The sequence below is a fragment of the Egretta garzetta genome, unplaced genomic scaffold (assembly GCF_000687185.1).
Source record: "Egretta garzetta isolate BGI_Z169 unplaced genomic scaffold, ASM68718v1 scaffold5, whole genome shotgun sequence".
NCBI lineage: Eukaryota > Metazoa > Chordata > Aves > Pelecaniformes > Ardeidae > Egretta > Egretta garzetta.
In genome coordinates this window covers 4,385,429-4,398,005 of record NW_009259707.1, presented here as the reverse complement: position 1 = coordinate 4,398,005, position 12,577 = coordinate 4,385,429, and the positions used below count along the sequence as shown (strand labels likewise).

The 12,577-nt window shown below is 39.8% G+C and overlaps 1 protein-coding gene across 3 annotated transcripts; it reads left to right on the top strand.

Moving 5' to 3' along the window:
- Positions 1 to 13: 13 nt before the first annotated feature.
- CNOT11 (CCR4-NOT transcription complex subunit 11) lies at positions 14 to 12,346 on the top strand. 3 transcript variants are annotated; one of them, XM_035894380.1, is made up of 7 exons: positions 14 to 155; positions 601 to 765; positions 4,823 to 4,975; positions 5,312 to 5,514; positions 6,295 to 6,497; positions 9,460 to 9,556; positions 12,123 to 12,346. In XM_035894380.1, the coding sequence occupies exons 2-7, from the start codon at positions 651 to 653 to the stop codon at positions 12,318 to 12,320; spliced, it is 969 nt and encodes a 322-aa protein (XP_035750273.1). In that variant the 5' UTR covers positions 14 to 155; positions 601 to 650; the 3' UTR covers positions 12,321 to 12,346. The 3 variants fall into 3 exon arrangements, with proteins under 3 accessions (XP_035750273.1, XP_035750272.1, XP_035750274.1); XM_035894379.1 differs by lacking the exon at positions 14 to 155 and adding an exon at positions 208 to 214; XM_035894381.1 differs by lacking the exons at positions 14 to 155; positions 12,123 to 12,346 and adding exons at positions 208 to 214; positions 10,602 to 12,116.
- The last annotated feature ends 231 nt before the right edge of the window (positions 12,347 to 12,577 follow it).

The window sequence follows — 12,577 nt, the reverse complement described above, 5'->3', positions numbered from 1 at the left end:
TGGAAGAAGTGGTGGGGGTTTTTCCAAGGCAGGCGTCTCTAGGCTGGGTGTCAGGTGGGCCGCTCGGTTGGACCGTATCACGGAATTTGGGGGAGAAGGCCCTTAGGAGAACCTAGAGGACAGCTTTCAGGCTGTGGAACAAACCGCTTGGAGAAGTATGCGAGAGCAAAACACCTTTTTCCCACTTGAGTGAACGCAAGCGTGGCAGTGATGGGTAAATCGGTTTCTCAGAGAGTTACTTTACTGACCTACAGTATGTAGGTACTTACAGACCTACATGCAACGTCTGGTCATATTTAATAGCTCACTAGTTGCCCAAATTAGAAAGCTTGGAGAGAAACCGCCATGACTTGACTGAGAATCAGACGTCGCATGGCGAGGTGCGTGATACCGATCAGTATAACACTTTTTATATCACTTTCGGAGCTGAATAGGTAGCAGTTTTGTATGTACTCGCAAAGACTCTTCAGTTCCACTGATCTTGCCACAAATAACATGTTAGTCTGCGTTTTATTTTTGCTTGTTCTACGTGAAGCGTATGGAAACCATTAATGCTACTGCCTTAAAAATCGGGGATTGTTTTCCATTGTGTCTCCACAGGCTTCTTGCCTCCCATAACTCCTCCAGAAAAATTCTTTCTTTCTCAGCTGATGTTGGCCCCCCCTAGAGAACTGTTCAAGAAGACTCCTCGGCAGATAGCTTCAATGGACGTGGGGAACATGGCCCAGTCAGTGGATATAAGCGGGCTTCAGCTGGCATTAGCAGGTAAGGAAGATTTGTGGCTGTGGTTCAGTTACGAACGGAAGCACTAATTGTAGTGTGGCTGTGAGTTACCTGAGAAACACTCTTATCTATCCTACATATGAAAAAGGTTGAACTATGCTTTAGGGTCTTCGAGCCCATGTTCAAGCACATAGAGAAACTTCAAGCAGAGATTAGGCCTTAGCTGTTTTATCCTAATTAACCAGCTGCTTTTTAAGCATACATGATACTGCCTTAAACATGAGAACATTTTGCAAGCATAGGAATATTTTCATCTGAAGCTTTGTGGGTTTTTTTTTTTTTTGGGGGGGGTGGGGTGTGATTTTGTGTGTGTGTGTGTATTTTTACCCCTTTTTGCTCTTTGCAGTATTTCTAGTATAAGAGAACATAGCATAACTGTCATGCTGTCACGTACCAGTACTTCAGCTGCACCTGGCAAATTGGCTATTCCAATTATATCTTCAGTTTTATAAAATAAAGTCAGATCTTGCAGCATTAGCTCAGGAGTGGGCAGGTGGTCTACTTTTACTGGATTGGAAAGAAAAGCAATGTGATGCTTATCCTTTGACAGGAGAAAAGGAGCGGGAACATGATTGTTCTGATCACATTGACTGATGAGTCACATCTGGAGCTAATCTGAAATAGAGAATATTGTTGGGAACAAGGAGCCAGTTTGGACAGCAAAAAATAGTGTTTTTTTCCTAGGTACGTGCAAATGGGCCTACTTGCTTGAAAACTGACCATCCCACTTCTATATCTGTACGATGTGGTTTACTGCTCTGAGGTCAGGCACTAACTAGGCTTTCTTGGTCCTGCAGTTGTCTCTCGGTACCCTCCGTTTTTTTTGTGGAGTCTGTCACTGGCTTGTTCACAGTGTACAGATGCCCTCTGGTGTCCTCCTCGGCTATTATTTCCAGACTGTGGGTCCTTTTGAAAATGCAAATTGAATACCCTAACATACCTTCAAGGGGGAAACAAGCCCTTCTGGTTCTTGTTCTGTTCATCCTGTCTGTGTTTTCTAGAAGATTTTTGTGAATTCAGATTTTGTGAAACTTCAGATAACTTGTGATTTTTAGCATAAGGCATATGCGATGCCTTAAAGAAGCGTGGAGGTTTTTTAATTTGTTTTTGTTTGTTTTCCCCTTGGTACTGTTTGCTTTCTGAACAGTTTGTTCTCATTAAAAATTAAACATGTAGTGAACCCCAAGAATAAATGTCTGCTTTCTGTTTGCTTTCTTAGAAGGTAAGTTTTCTGCTCATTTTAATATTGTGATGCTTCTTGACTGTCTCTTTGTTATGTTTCAGAAGGTCTGTGAATTTTTCAGTTTCCAGTATATTTCTCTTAGTGATTCAACATGCAGGATGAAGCTGTGCTACTGACAGTGCATAAATACTTGTATTATGGTGCTTAGAGACAGTGTTCAAGGGGTTGCATTTCTACCCTTGCCTCCCACATTTCGTAGAACATAACAGCTGTAAGACTTGGTGGCCCTTCAAAATTGTGGTCCCTGAGATGAATTTAGGGCTATTTAGAGCAGGATGATTTTCTGACTTGCTTTAGAATGTACCTGCCAAATCAACCCAAATAGTTTAGAAAGCATGACATTTTTTTCAGCCAGTGTATCTATACCAATTCTTTTTTTGTAAAGGGAGGAAGAAATACTTCGCTTGTTTTCTCAGCTTGAGCTCATTGTGACAATTCCCTTGCAACCACATAGTGTTTTTTCTGGGTGCGGTTTTCTTTTTTGGGTTTGTTTTGGTTTTTTGTTTTGTTTTGGTTCCTCCCCCCCCTCCCCAAAGTAGAGTGTTGGAATAGAGCATGTTGGGAATGAGTATTAAAGCTTGATTTATTCTCTTCACCATTTGGTCTACAGAATGTTCATTCAAGCCTCGGTCTCTCCCTGTAGCTTGGTTTTGTTCATCTGGTGTGTTACCATATAAAAAATGTCACTTTCTCCTACCTAGTTGCAGGGTCTTTTGGCAAAGTGCTCATAACTGCCTGCTAACCCTTACTAGATTTAAGGGTAATTGACCTGTATTAAAGTTAACTTTATAATAAGTTGCAGAGCTTTCCTTTGAGAATCAAAGAAAGTGTCCTTTTACAGGTAAAAAGAAGAAAAAAGTAGCTCCATAAGGGAACCTAAGTGGTTGTTTGCAGATTCATTTTAAAAAATTTAAATGTCTTAGTTCAAGATGCTACATTATCACCTGTTAAATCAGTGTGTTTTAATTCTCGCTTCTGCTTACCTGGAACTGTTGATCCAGCCCTAATTCTTGAAGCAGTGAGGGTGAGCTTTTGAGCACCAATGCATATAACTAAGGGCTCGCTTCTGAAATGAGGGACTGTGTCTTAAACTTTTATTTCTAATTAAGTATCATTGATCATTTGAGATTATGGGGATACAAACACATCAGTGATTTGCTTATACCAACTGATAGATTTAAGTTCTAGACTATAAATAAAATGACTGAAAAAAGATGCCTAATATATAATTTTTTTTTCACAAAGCTTAATTTGTTAAATCAACCCTTTGTTCAGTCGCTAAATGAAAGTGCTCACAAGCTGGAGTTTGAAACAGTCTATAAAGTCAAAGACATGTTTTATAAGCCAGCTCATTTGGACTTTGACTTTTAAAATTGTGGTGTGGATTTTGGGTTTGTTTTTTTTTTTTTTTTTGAAAACAACTGAAAAGTATGACAGTTGTTACCTTTTCACAGAAAAACACACCCTGCTGTGCTGCTTCAGTGAGAATATATGCAAATGTTTGCATGATCTGAAATAATTGGATAAAGTAGGACAGAAAGCCAAAAAAGAAAATAGCAATGGGTGGTGCCTTGTTTTGATGATCCTTTTGTCACCCGCAGTTTCAGCATCTCTTGTGGATTTGGTTGGAGTCATATGAAATAGTCATGCACATGAGAAGCTGGGAAAGGTCAACGTAGTTGCACAAAAAGGAGCAAGCACGCTTTGCTTAGAAGTGAGAGGGACAGTACACTAAATCTGACAGAACTACGCCTAATTAGTCAGAAAAAGCAGCAGTGTTCAGTTTCGCGTGGAACTTTTTCAAGGGATTCCTTGTGTGGTATCAAGAATTTTTGACTTTAGATTACTTAATCTACTGCTTAATGCCCTCTGTGGATGGGGGGGGGGAAGTATAAGGTGATGTTCTGGAGTTGTTTTCCTTTCTGGTTTTTGTCTGTTGGGGTTTGTTTTGCGGGGTTTTTTTGGTTGGGTTTTTTTTTTTTGCCAAAGCAGTGGAAAACATGATCTCTCAAAATAATACAGAGAATCAGCCATTAAGTCTTCAGATACAGAAGAGTGATAGATTGTGAGAAAAGAATGCCTAAAAATCTTACAATGCGAGTATTGAGCCCCATGGTCTTCAAGCCTTCAGCTGTATATACTAAATTTAATACTATTTTTATGTAACTTGTTTATGTTCCGTAATTTGGTCTTTAAAGGGACACTTTCAGCACCTCTTAGGTTTGCTTTAACAACGATGTGTGCAGAATCACATAACAGTTAAACTCCATCTTTTTCCACAGAAGTATTTGCTGCAGCTTGACAGCGAATGCAAAAGTAGCTTACGCAATGCCACTGAAATGTGTTGGGTAAACTTGAATAGCTGACTTCAGGTCTAGTGTGACCATTATCATTGTGGAGCCTGTAAATGTCTGTGGAGATTTTTCACTTCCCTGCTCTGAGAAGTGATTGCAAAACTAGATACAGCATGTGAACTCTTTTAGGAGTACCATGTGAACCTGCTAATGTGCTTTTAGATGCAGATTACATCAGTTACGTACCTTTTCTAAAGCCAAGGCTATGTTTCAGATTGGTTTCTATTTCTTCTTTATCCTTGCTGCATACCTCTGTCCCTTGCCTGTCAGCTGGCACTCTGAGGACTAGCTGCCTGGCCCAGTACTAAATTTCATGTTGATGTTATCTGTTGTTTTTTAAGCTATTTCTTCTCTAAATCTGTTTGTTTCTCACTGCTTTTAGTATTCCAGGCATCTCTGTTTCAATTTTATGCTTTAATATTATGGACTGGCCTTCTTTCAGAACGTCAGTCTGAGTTGCCAACGCAGAGCAAGGCCAGCTTCCCCAGCATTCTCAGCGATCCTGACCCAGATTCTTCCAACTCCGGTTTTGACAGCTCCGTTGCCTCCCAGATCACAGAAGCCTTAGTGAGTGGACCAAAACCTCCTATAGAAAGTATGTGCGTTTTCACATCTTTGTTTCTGTAACTCATGACATGCTATGTTGTTATACTTCTCCAGATGAAGTGTAATACGATTCAGAAGTATTTTCAAGGTGTGAAATGGGAATGAAGATGAATGAAACAGTGCAAAACTGTCAGGCCGTCTCCAGATCAGGCTTCATAGTGTTCGCATTTCCAGACTTTTAGGGGAGGCAAATAAGATTGTAATGATGTTCTCAGTGTTATAAGAGCTTAAAGAAATGGGGGCTTCAGGGGTAGTCTTTTTGTATTGACGTAATAATAACGGAATATCTGAAGCATAAAAACAGTTTCACCTTGTTGCCATTTAGGTCACTTTCGACCAGAGTTTATTCGACCGCCGCCTCCGCTCCATATATGTGAGGATGAATTGGCATGGTTAAATCCCATAGAGCCAGATCACACAATTCAGTGGGATAAGTCAATGTGCGTTAAGAACAGCACTGGAGTTGAGATAAAAAGAATCATGGCAAAAGCTTTTAAAAGTCCCTTGACTTCCCCACAGCAAACACAGGTAAGTATCATGCACTTTTCTGTCTAAAATTATTTTTCTAACAAGCTGTCTCTTCACTCATGTATTCTAGAAAACTTGGATCACTTTAATTGATCTGTGTTTGAATTCAGGAAACTCCAAGGACTTTAAATTGTAAAAACCCAGGAGTTTTTACTTGGGTTTGTAAGAATAAGGAAGAAATCTTTAAATTTTATAGCGTTGATTGGACATAGTTACAGCTGATCAGTTAGTGGCACCAGTATTTTTCTGCATGGAAAAATCTTGTAACAAAATTGCTGGTGCTTTTCTGGAAGTTTTTGATAAGGAATTATTTCAGAAATGCCAACACAGATTTCCCTCCCCCCGGTTTGGTAGTATTACTCCTGATTTCAGTGTGCTTTTTTGGTAATCATTATGCTAGCACTATAAAATATCCTTTATTTGCAGAACTTTTTGTGACAACAATTAACCTGAAATTGAGGTTTCTTCCTGCTGGACAGGAAATTAAGAAAGCTGAAACTTTTCGTGGCTTTTTTGCCTCCCTTCCTTGCCACGCACTGATGGAAAACTGCCAAATGCCTTATTAAAGGTTTTATGGGCACAGTTGCCTTTACATAGAAATTCCAAAGTATACCTCCGGTGTCTTTCAATAGAGATGCCTAATTCTGAAGGGTTGTCATTCTCCTATAGCTTAGATGTATTACAGCAGTTTCTTCAAGCAGTAATGTGAATAGTTAAGAAAAAGAAACCTGAGTCTTTTTTTTTTTTTTTTTTTTTTTTTTTTTTTCTTCCTCTTTACAGCTCCTTGGAGAACTGGAAAAGGACCCCAAGCTTGTTTACCATATTGGTCTTACTCCTGCCAAATTGCCAGACCTGGTTGAAAACAATCCTTTAGTAGCTATAGAAATGTTGCTGAAACTGATGCAGTCTAGTCAGATAACAGAGTATTTTTCTGTCTTGGTCAACATGGACATGTCCTTACATTCAATGGAAGTTGTAAATCGGTGAGTATTGTCTCAAATCTAAGAAGGTTTCGTTAAGTATGTAAAATAAACGACTGAACAGTTATTAAGTGATTGTGAGGCTGGCCACAGAGCTGTATTTTAACACATTCCAGAGACTACCAGAAGTAACTGGAATTGAAGAAATGACTAGTTAGATTACAGTGAAGGAAGGGAGTATCAAACTATCATTCCCTCTTCAATTTCTCTATGCTGTTTGCAGTGTTGCAGGTTTTTTTAATACTCTTTTAATAATAAGACTTCCTGTGCTCTGATTAATCCTGCAGAGGAAGAGAGTGCTGTGGATTTTTGTTGCTTTCTACAACTACTGGACTGTTCCTTTCCTAAAGGCTTTACTTACTTTTCATGTAGTTCCTTGTTGCTGGTGCCTGCAGTTAAAGAAAAAACCCTCTTATTTTAGTCCAGACTAAGTTGGTAAAGTTAGCTGTGGGTTGGTAATAAAGAATTGAACCTCTTGAACATCTTCAGTACTAAGTTCAGAGAATGCTGCCAATTTTTAAGTTCCTTTTTACAGCAAAGCTATTTTAAAATATTACTGTAATGTTAACAGCTTCTTCTTAGTAGTAGCAAAACTGCAGCTTACCAGGGAAAAAACACCCACAGTTTCCCAGCAGAAAGATGTGATGGTGGAGGCATATATATTACATTTTATATTAAATATTTATAATTTTATATAATTAAAACAAAATATTTCACTAAAATTAATGTAATTTAATATTAATTATTTATAACATACCATATTTTAACATATTAGGTATGGTAAAAAGCACATTTCTTGAACAGGTGCTATGTTGCTAATCTTTCATTCCCTGCTCCAAGAATGGAGGGGCTTGTTGACAGAACACACTGTGTTACTCTTTAATAATAGCAAAGTGTTTCTACTTGGAAAACAATGGGGAAATGCATATTGTGTTGTGGATAACTTCATCTGGAGTTGGTAACTACTAGAAAATCACTTTATCAAACTGTTTGATACATTCAGCTCAAAACAGTATTTAAAGTAGTTACCACTTAAGGGAGCCTGTCACTGCAATCTATAGGGTGCCTGAAGTTTTACTCAGACATCAGGTTTCTGGTTAATACATAAATTTCACTAGCAAGTACCTGTCCTATGTCCCAGGAAGCTGCAAGCTTAGTTACTGACTTGCAAAATGACCAGTTCTGGATGTGTATGGTTTTGTCACTGTAGTGACTGTCCCTCCCTCTAACGGGTCACAATCCAGTCATTCCTGATGAAGAATTCACGTTCTTTTCTCACATCTTAAAAACTAGCCTCATGTCTGGCTTCTCTATTCTCTTTCAACTGAGGTAGTGGTTGTGTTTTATTAGGACACCTGGAAATGTTCGTTTTGATCCTTCTTGAGGTATGCTTGTGTGGAAGACAGAAGCCTACAGTGGGGCAAAGGGCAGTTATTCTGAGAGTCCTCCGCAAAAAGTGAACAGCTGATCTGCTTAAACACAACTCGCAGTCTTGATGTGGCTTAAGCAAGCAAAAGGTGGCATTGGTAAATAGCCATCCTGCTTTATGTACATGCCCTGTCTTCATCGGGAATGACTTCTGCATATAGGTACAGCCCATTTCCATAATGGAATGCTAGCCCCTTCAATGGGAGAACTTCTCTAGACTGCTAATCCCCACAAACTACAGAAGTAAATCTCTCCCACTTACTTTCTTCCATTTCTTGGCAATGTGGACTACCAAATCAGCCTTGCTCAGCAGTCTCTTTGCAGCAGAGTTGAACTGCACCTTAAATATCATTTGAGGAAAAACATTTCTGTAATAAATCCCACCCTACTGGTGCAGACTGACAGCAGTTACTGTCCTGAAGTTGGGCTAGCGATCACAGTATGGAGAAATAGTGGTAAGAAAAGAGCTTTTAATTCTGTCCAGGGTACCTACACCACCAGTCAAGCATGCTGGTTCTTCCACAGCATAACTTCCATAGGAACAGCTTTTCTCAACTGCAAAATGACTGTCAGTACAAATAGGGGGACACTGATTTTGTTAAGTGAAATAAGACAAAAACTTGAAACTGAAAAGTCTAAAACGTGTACTGTTTTCCCTGATTCCCACCCCCCTTTTCACTACTTGAGATAGGGCTGTGATCAGTCACTCTGGTCAGATTCTGCTGTAACTTTATGGCAGTTCTACATGTAGTGTGTTACCTACCTAGAGAGCTGTATTGCTTTTTCAATCAAGAAACAGTGGCAGCTCAAATACTTTAATAGTTGGGTATTGTTAAACCACAAGTAGGTGTGCTTTGCTGTTAACCCTTAAAAATAACACTAATACCAGTCTTTGATGCAACAGTTCTTCAATTCTTTTGTACTAAGAAGCTTCTGAGATTATCATACATCATTAATCTCTAGTTAACATTTTAATCTAGTCAGGGTCTCTTTTATTTGAGCTGTAGGTATGCATGTTGTTTCAGTTCCTGGGACTAAAATTTGGATCTGAAGGAACTAAGGAAACTGATCTTTTGCCTTAACAAAGGAGTTATTCTAGTTCCATGCTTAAGGAAGGAGTTCAGCATCTAGCTTCATTACCTGAAATTCAAATATGAATAAGCAAAATTGTATTGCAGTGCTTATTGCAGGAGAATCTTGATACACGGACAGCTTGGGGGCTGCCTCATAAACTGGAAACTAGTGTCATTGACTCATTTGTGTAATACATAGCAGGTATTTGTAGGTGTATCAAATATACTAGAAACCAATCTAACTAACTCAGCTTCTGTACTGTGTCAGAGTTAAAAAAAGTTTTGGACTTGTAATGAAGAAATTTAAATTATTAGAAATACATCTGTGGAAGCTGTCAGTTAGCAGCTCTGTATGACACAGACCTGTGATACTAGTTTTTTTTGCCAGCTAACTCACCTGTTTTGCAACAGAATCACTATAATTTATGGCTTCATAAACTACTGGATATTTTTAATTTGAACAGGCTTACTACTGCAGTTGATCTCCCACCTGAATTTATTCATCTTTATATCTCCAATTGTATCTCCACCTGTGAACAGATTAAAGACAAGTATATGCAGGTGAGTACTTTGGTAAATTGGTTAGGAAAAAAGGGTCCCATATATTGCTCTGCATAATATGTGCCGAGATTGTATAAGGCTGGTAACATTAAGTTATTCTGTCTTACTGCTGCTTTATTTCAAAGGCATGGGTTTTTTTCCCTAACACACTATGCAGTTCTTTATAGTGTTTAACAGATGTTTCTTTGCCTTTTTTTACAAGACTTGATAGGTTCCCTGTTTTTCTGTAGACATAATGCACTTCTCCATGGCAAAACTGCAGTTTTATGTGACTCGGGTCCTTATGTGCAGAAGGTTTATCTGTCACTCAGTGTGCCTTTTCTTCACCCCTGGCATTAGTTTTTTGCCTTCTGCTTAGTTTTAAGCTTCAAGTTTCTTTTCTGTACAAGCGTGCCCACCATTTCTGGACCTCTGAGGTGATGTTAAAAAACTCACGTGGAAGTCTTGCCCTTCAGTCATGAGGATTACCAACCTATAACAGCTGGCAGGTCTCAAAGACATTAAAACCCTTCTGTTTTCTGTCTACCCCACTGAACTTGCTGCTTCCCAAGCCTGTCATACTTCCTCAGTACCAGCATGCAAGTTGTAGCAACTTCAAGGATCCTTACCCCCTGGGGAGCTTCCCACACCTTTGGCACACACGGTTGTCTACACGCTGTGCGAGGTACTTCCTTCTATCCTAAACTGGTCTGCTGGTTTCACCAAGTGCCCAGTAGAACTTGTTTTCTTGGATTTGTCATTGGTGAAAAACAGTTCCATGTTCAGTTTACCCAAGGCTTTGTGAATCTTGACCAAGCCCTGCCTCAGCTTTTTCCTCTCGACACTGAAGGACTGCAGCTTCTTTAGTCTCTTGCAACAAGGCAGCTGCTCCTTTCCCTTAAGCTTGTTTTGGTGTCCTTATCTAGTGCTTTCTCTAGCAGGATATGTGTGCAATGTGGTAGCAGCACAAATGCCTCTGTCATCATCTTAGTACACTTCCAGATAAAGACTAACCATGTTATCTTTTGGTGGCTGCTGATGCTTCTCTGCTTTGGGCCTCTGCCAGGTACACATGGGTAGCTTGATCTGTGACCTGCTGCATAGCCGTGCCTATTGCATTTGGTAGCAGGTAAGGAAAAATAGCAGCAGACCTGGGCTGCAGCTGAGAATATGCCTGCGGAGTGGGACACCGTGCTCAGTGGGGGTGCTGAGAGCATATAGCAGCTGTGCTTCAGGCTCATGGGGGATGAAAAAGAACAGAGGGTCGAGGAACACACGCTGATCACCAAGCAGCATTTGTTACTACTGTGTATGAGGCCTTACAGCAACTGAGCCACAAGGTGTTCTATTTGAAAAGCATGGTACAAAACCACTCCTATTGGATGTGAGAGAGGCACAATCTTCAAAGGTTGGGAGTCAGCCAGCATCTTGCATTTGTTTTTTTGTTCTGAGTTTCACGTTCCTCAATTATTACTCTTGTAACTGAATTTGTGTTGCAGAGAAAACATGTGATGCCTTTTGATTGTAGTGAATAACTTGTTCAGTTTCTGAATTCTCTTGGTATAGGTAGCAAATTTTGCAGTAGTAAGCTCAGTTCCTGTAAAAAATAGTTGGTAGCTTATTTGCAGTGTCTAAAATACTTTGGGCACTTACTTATCAAGCCCCCTCAGTTCTGTCTGATAAACATCGTTCACGTATACAGTTGCTTTTAGAGAGGGGCTTGGTTTCCACTCTTTTTCACAATGTGAACTATGAGACCACTTTAGTGGTAAGTAAGATCTGCTTTTGTCCTTGAGGAAAAATGTACTCTGTGTAAAGCAGAGGGTTAGTGACTGGATCTGTGTATGACAAATTGTAGGTGCCAGTTCCTAGGTCTCCGCTTCCCAGCGTGCTCTGCAAGGTGTTGCCTGAGCAGCCCTTAGGAAGGAGAAATGCTTCTGAGATTCCGTCTTCTCACTGGAGCAGGTGGAAAATCACAGCTCTCAGCCATGAGCTTGGAACTGTTGTCTTGGGTTAGATGTCCCTGGTGCTGTCCTTCTAAGCTAGAGGAACAGGGTCATGTGGTAATTCAGGGACAGAGCGTTTCCCACAGAGCAAGTTTGGGATCAGTTCTGCTGCGGACACTTCCCAGCTGGAGTGCCTTAAACACATAGTGACTGGGGAATTTTGAGAAGTGAAGCTTGTTCATTTTTCTTTCTGGTGTTACAGTAGAAAATAAGACTAAGCAAGAGGGGTGACCCTAGTGATGACATCATCGTGGGTTATGATCCCCTCTCTCTGACTTTATTTGGAGATTACATAATAAAGAAATGAAGTACAGTGCATATGTAGATCTGGTGCTTCACTTGGTGCATGGGATTAATCTTGAGAAAGCTCCTGTGCCCGTAAGTAAAGTACTATAAAGCAGAGGAGACCACTTTTTAAATACGGTAGCAGTATGGGAAGTAGGAAAGTAGGGAGGAAGACTACTGCTGAGGCTAAACAGTCCCGCAATGCCTCAGTTGTACTGCTGAGGCCAAACAGCTGTTTAACTGACATGGTTGCAAACATTTATTTGGGTTATGATACCATCTCTCTTCTATTTCAGAACCGCCTGGTACGTCTTGTTTGTGTCTTTCTGCAGTCTTTAATCAGAAACAAAATTATTAATGTACAGGACTTGTTTATAGAAGTGCAAGCATTCTGTATTGAGTTCAGTCGGATACGAGAAGCAGCTGGCCTTTTCAGATTGCTGAAGACACTAGACACTGGGGAAAATCCATCGGAGACAAAAACATCGAAATAAAACCACTTCATCACTGGCAAAAAAAACCCCAAACCTGCCAGTGTTCTATACCCATTACTTGTATATTTTAAATTTAAATCACTGGATTAACAATGTAATACACTATAAATAGCATTTTATGCATTTAAACAATAAATAATGCTTTTTCTGATACACATGCTTGAGTTGGTGAATGTGTTGGGCCTTACTTTGTGTGTTAAGCTGTGTAGGTCATATGCAGCAAATTTAAGCATTAATCTGGCACTCACTGTCTTTGT

Excerpts from the sequence above, each read along its gene's own strand:
- CNOT11 (XM_035894379.1), top strand. Across the intron at positions 4,976-5,311 it reads ACCAAAACCTCCTATAGAAA|GTCACTTTCGACCAGAGTTT; the intron begins GTATGTGCGTTT and ends GTTGCCATTTAG. Across the intron at positions 5,515-6,294 it reads CTTCCCCACAGCAAACACAG|CTCCTTGGAGAACTGGAAAA; the intron begins GTAAGTATCATG and ends TCCTCTTTACAG.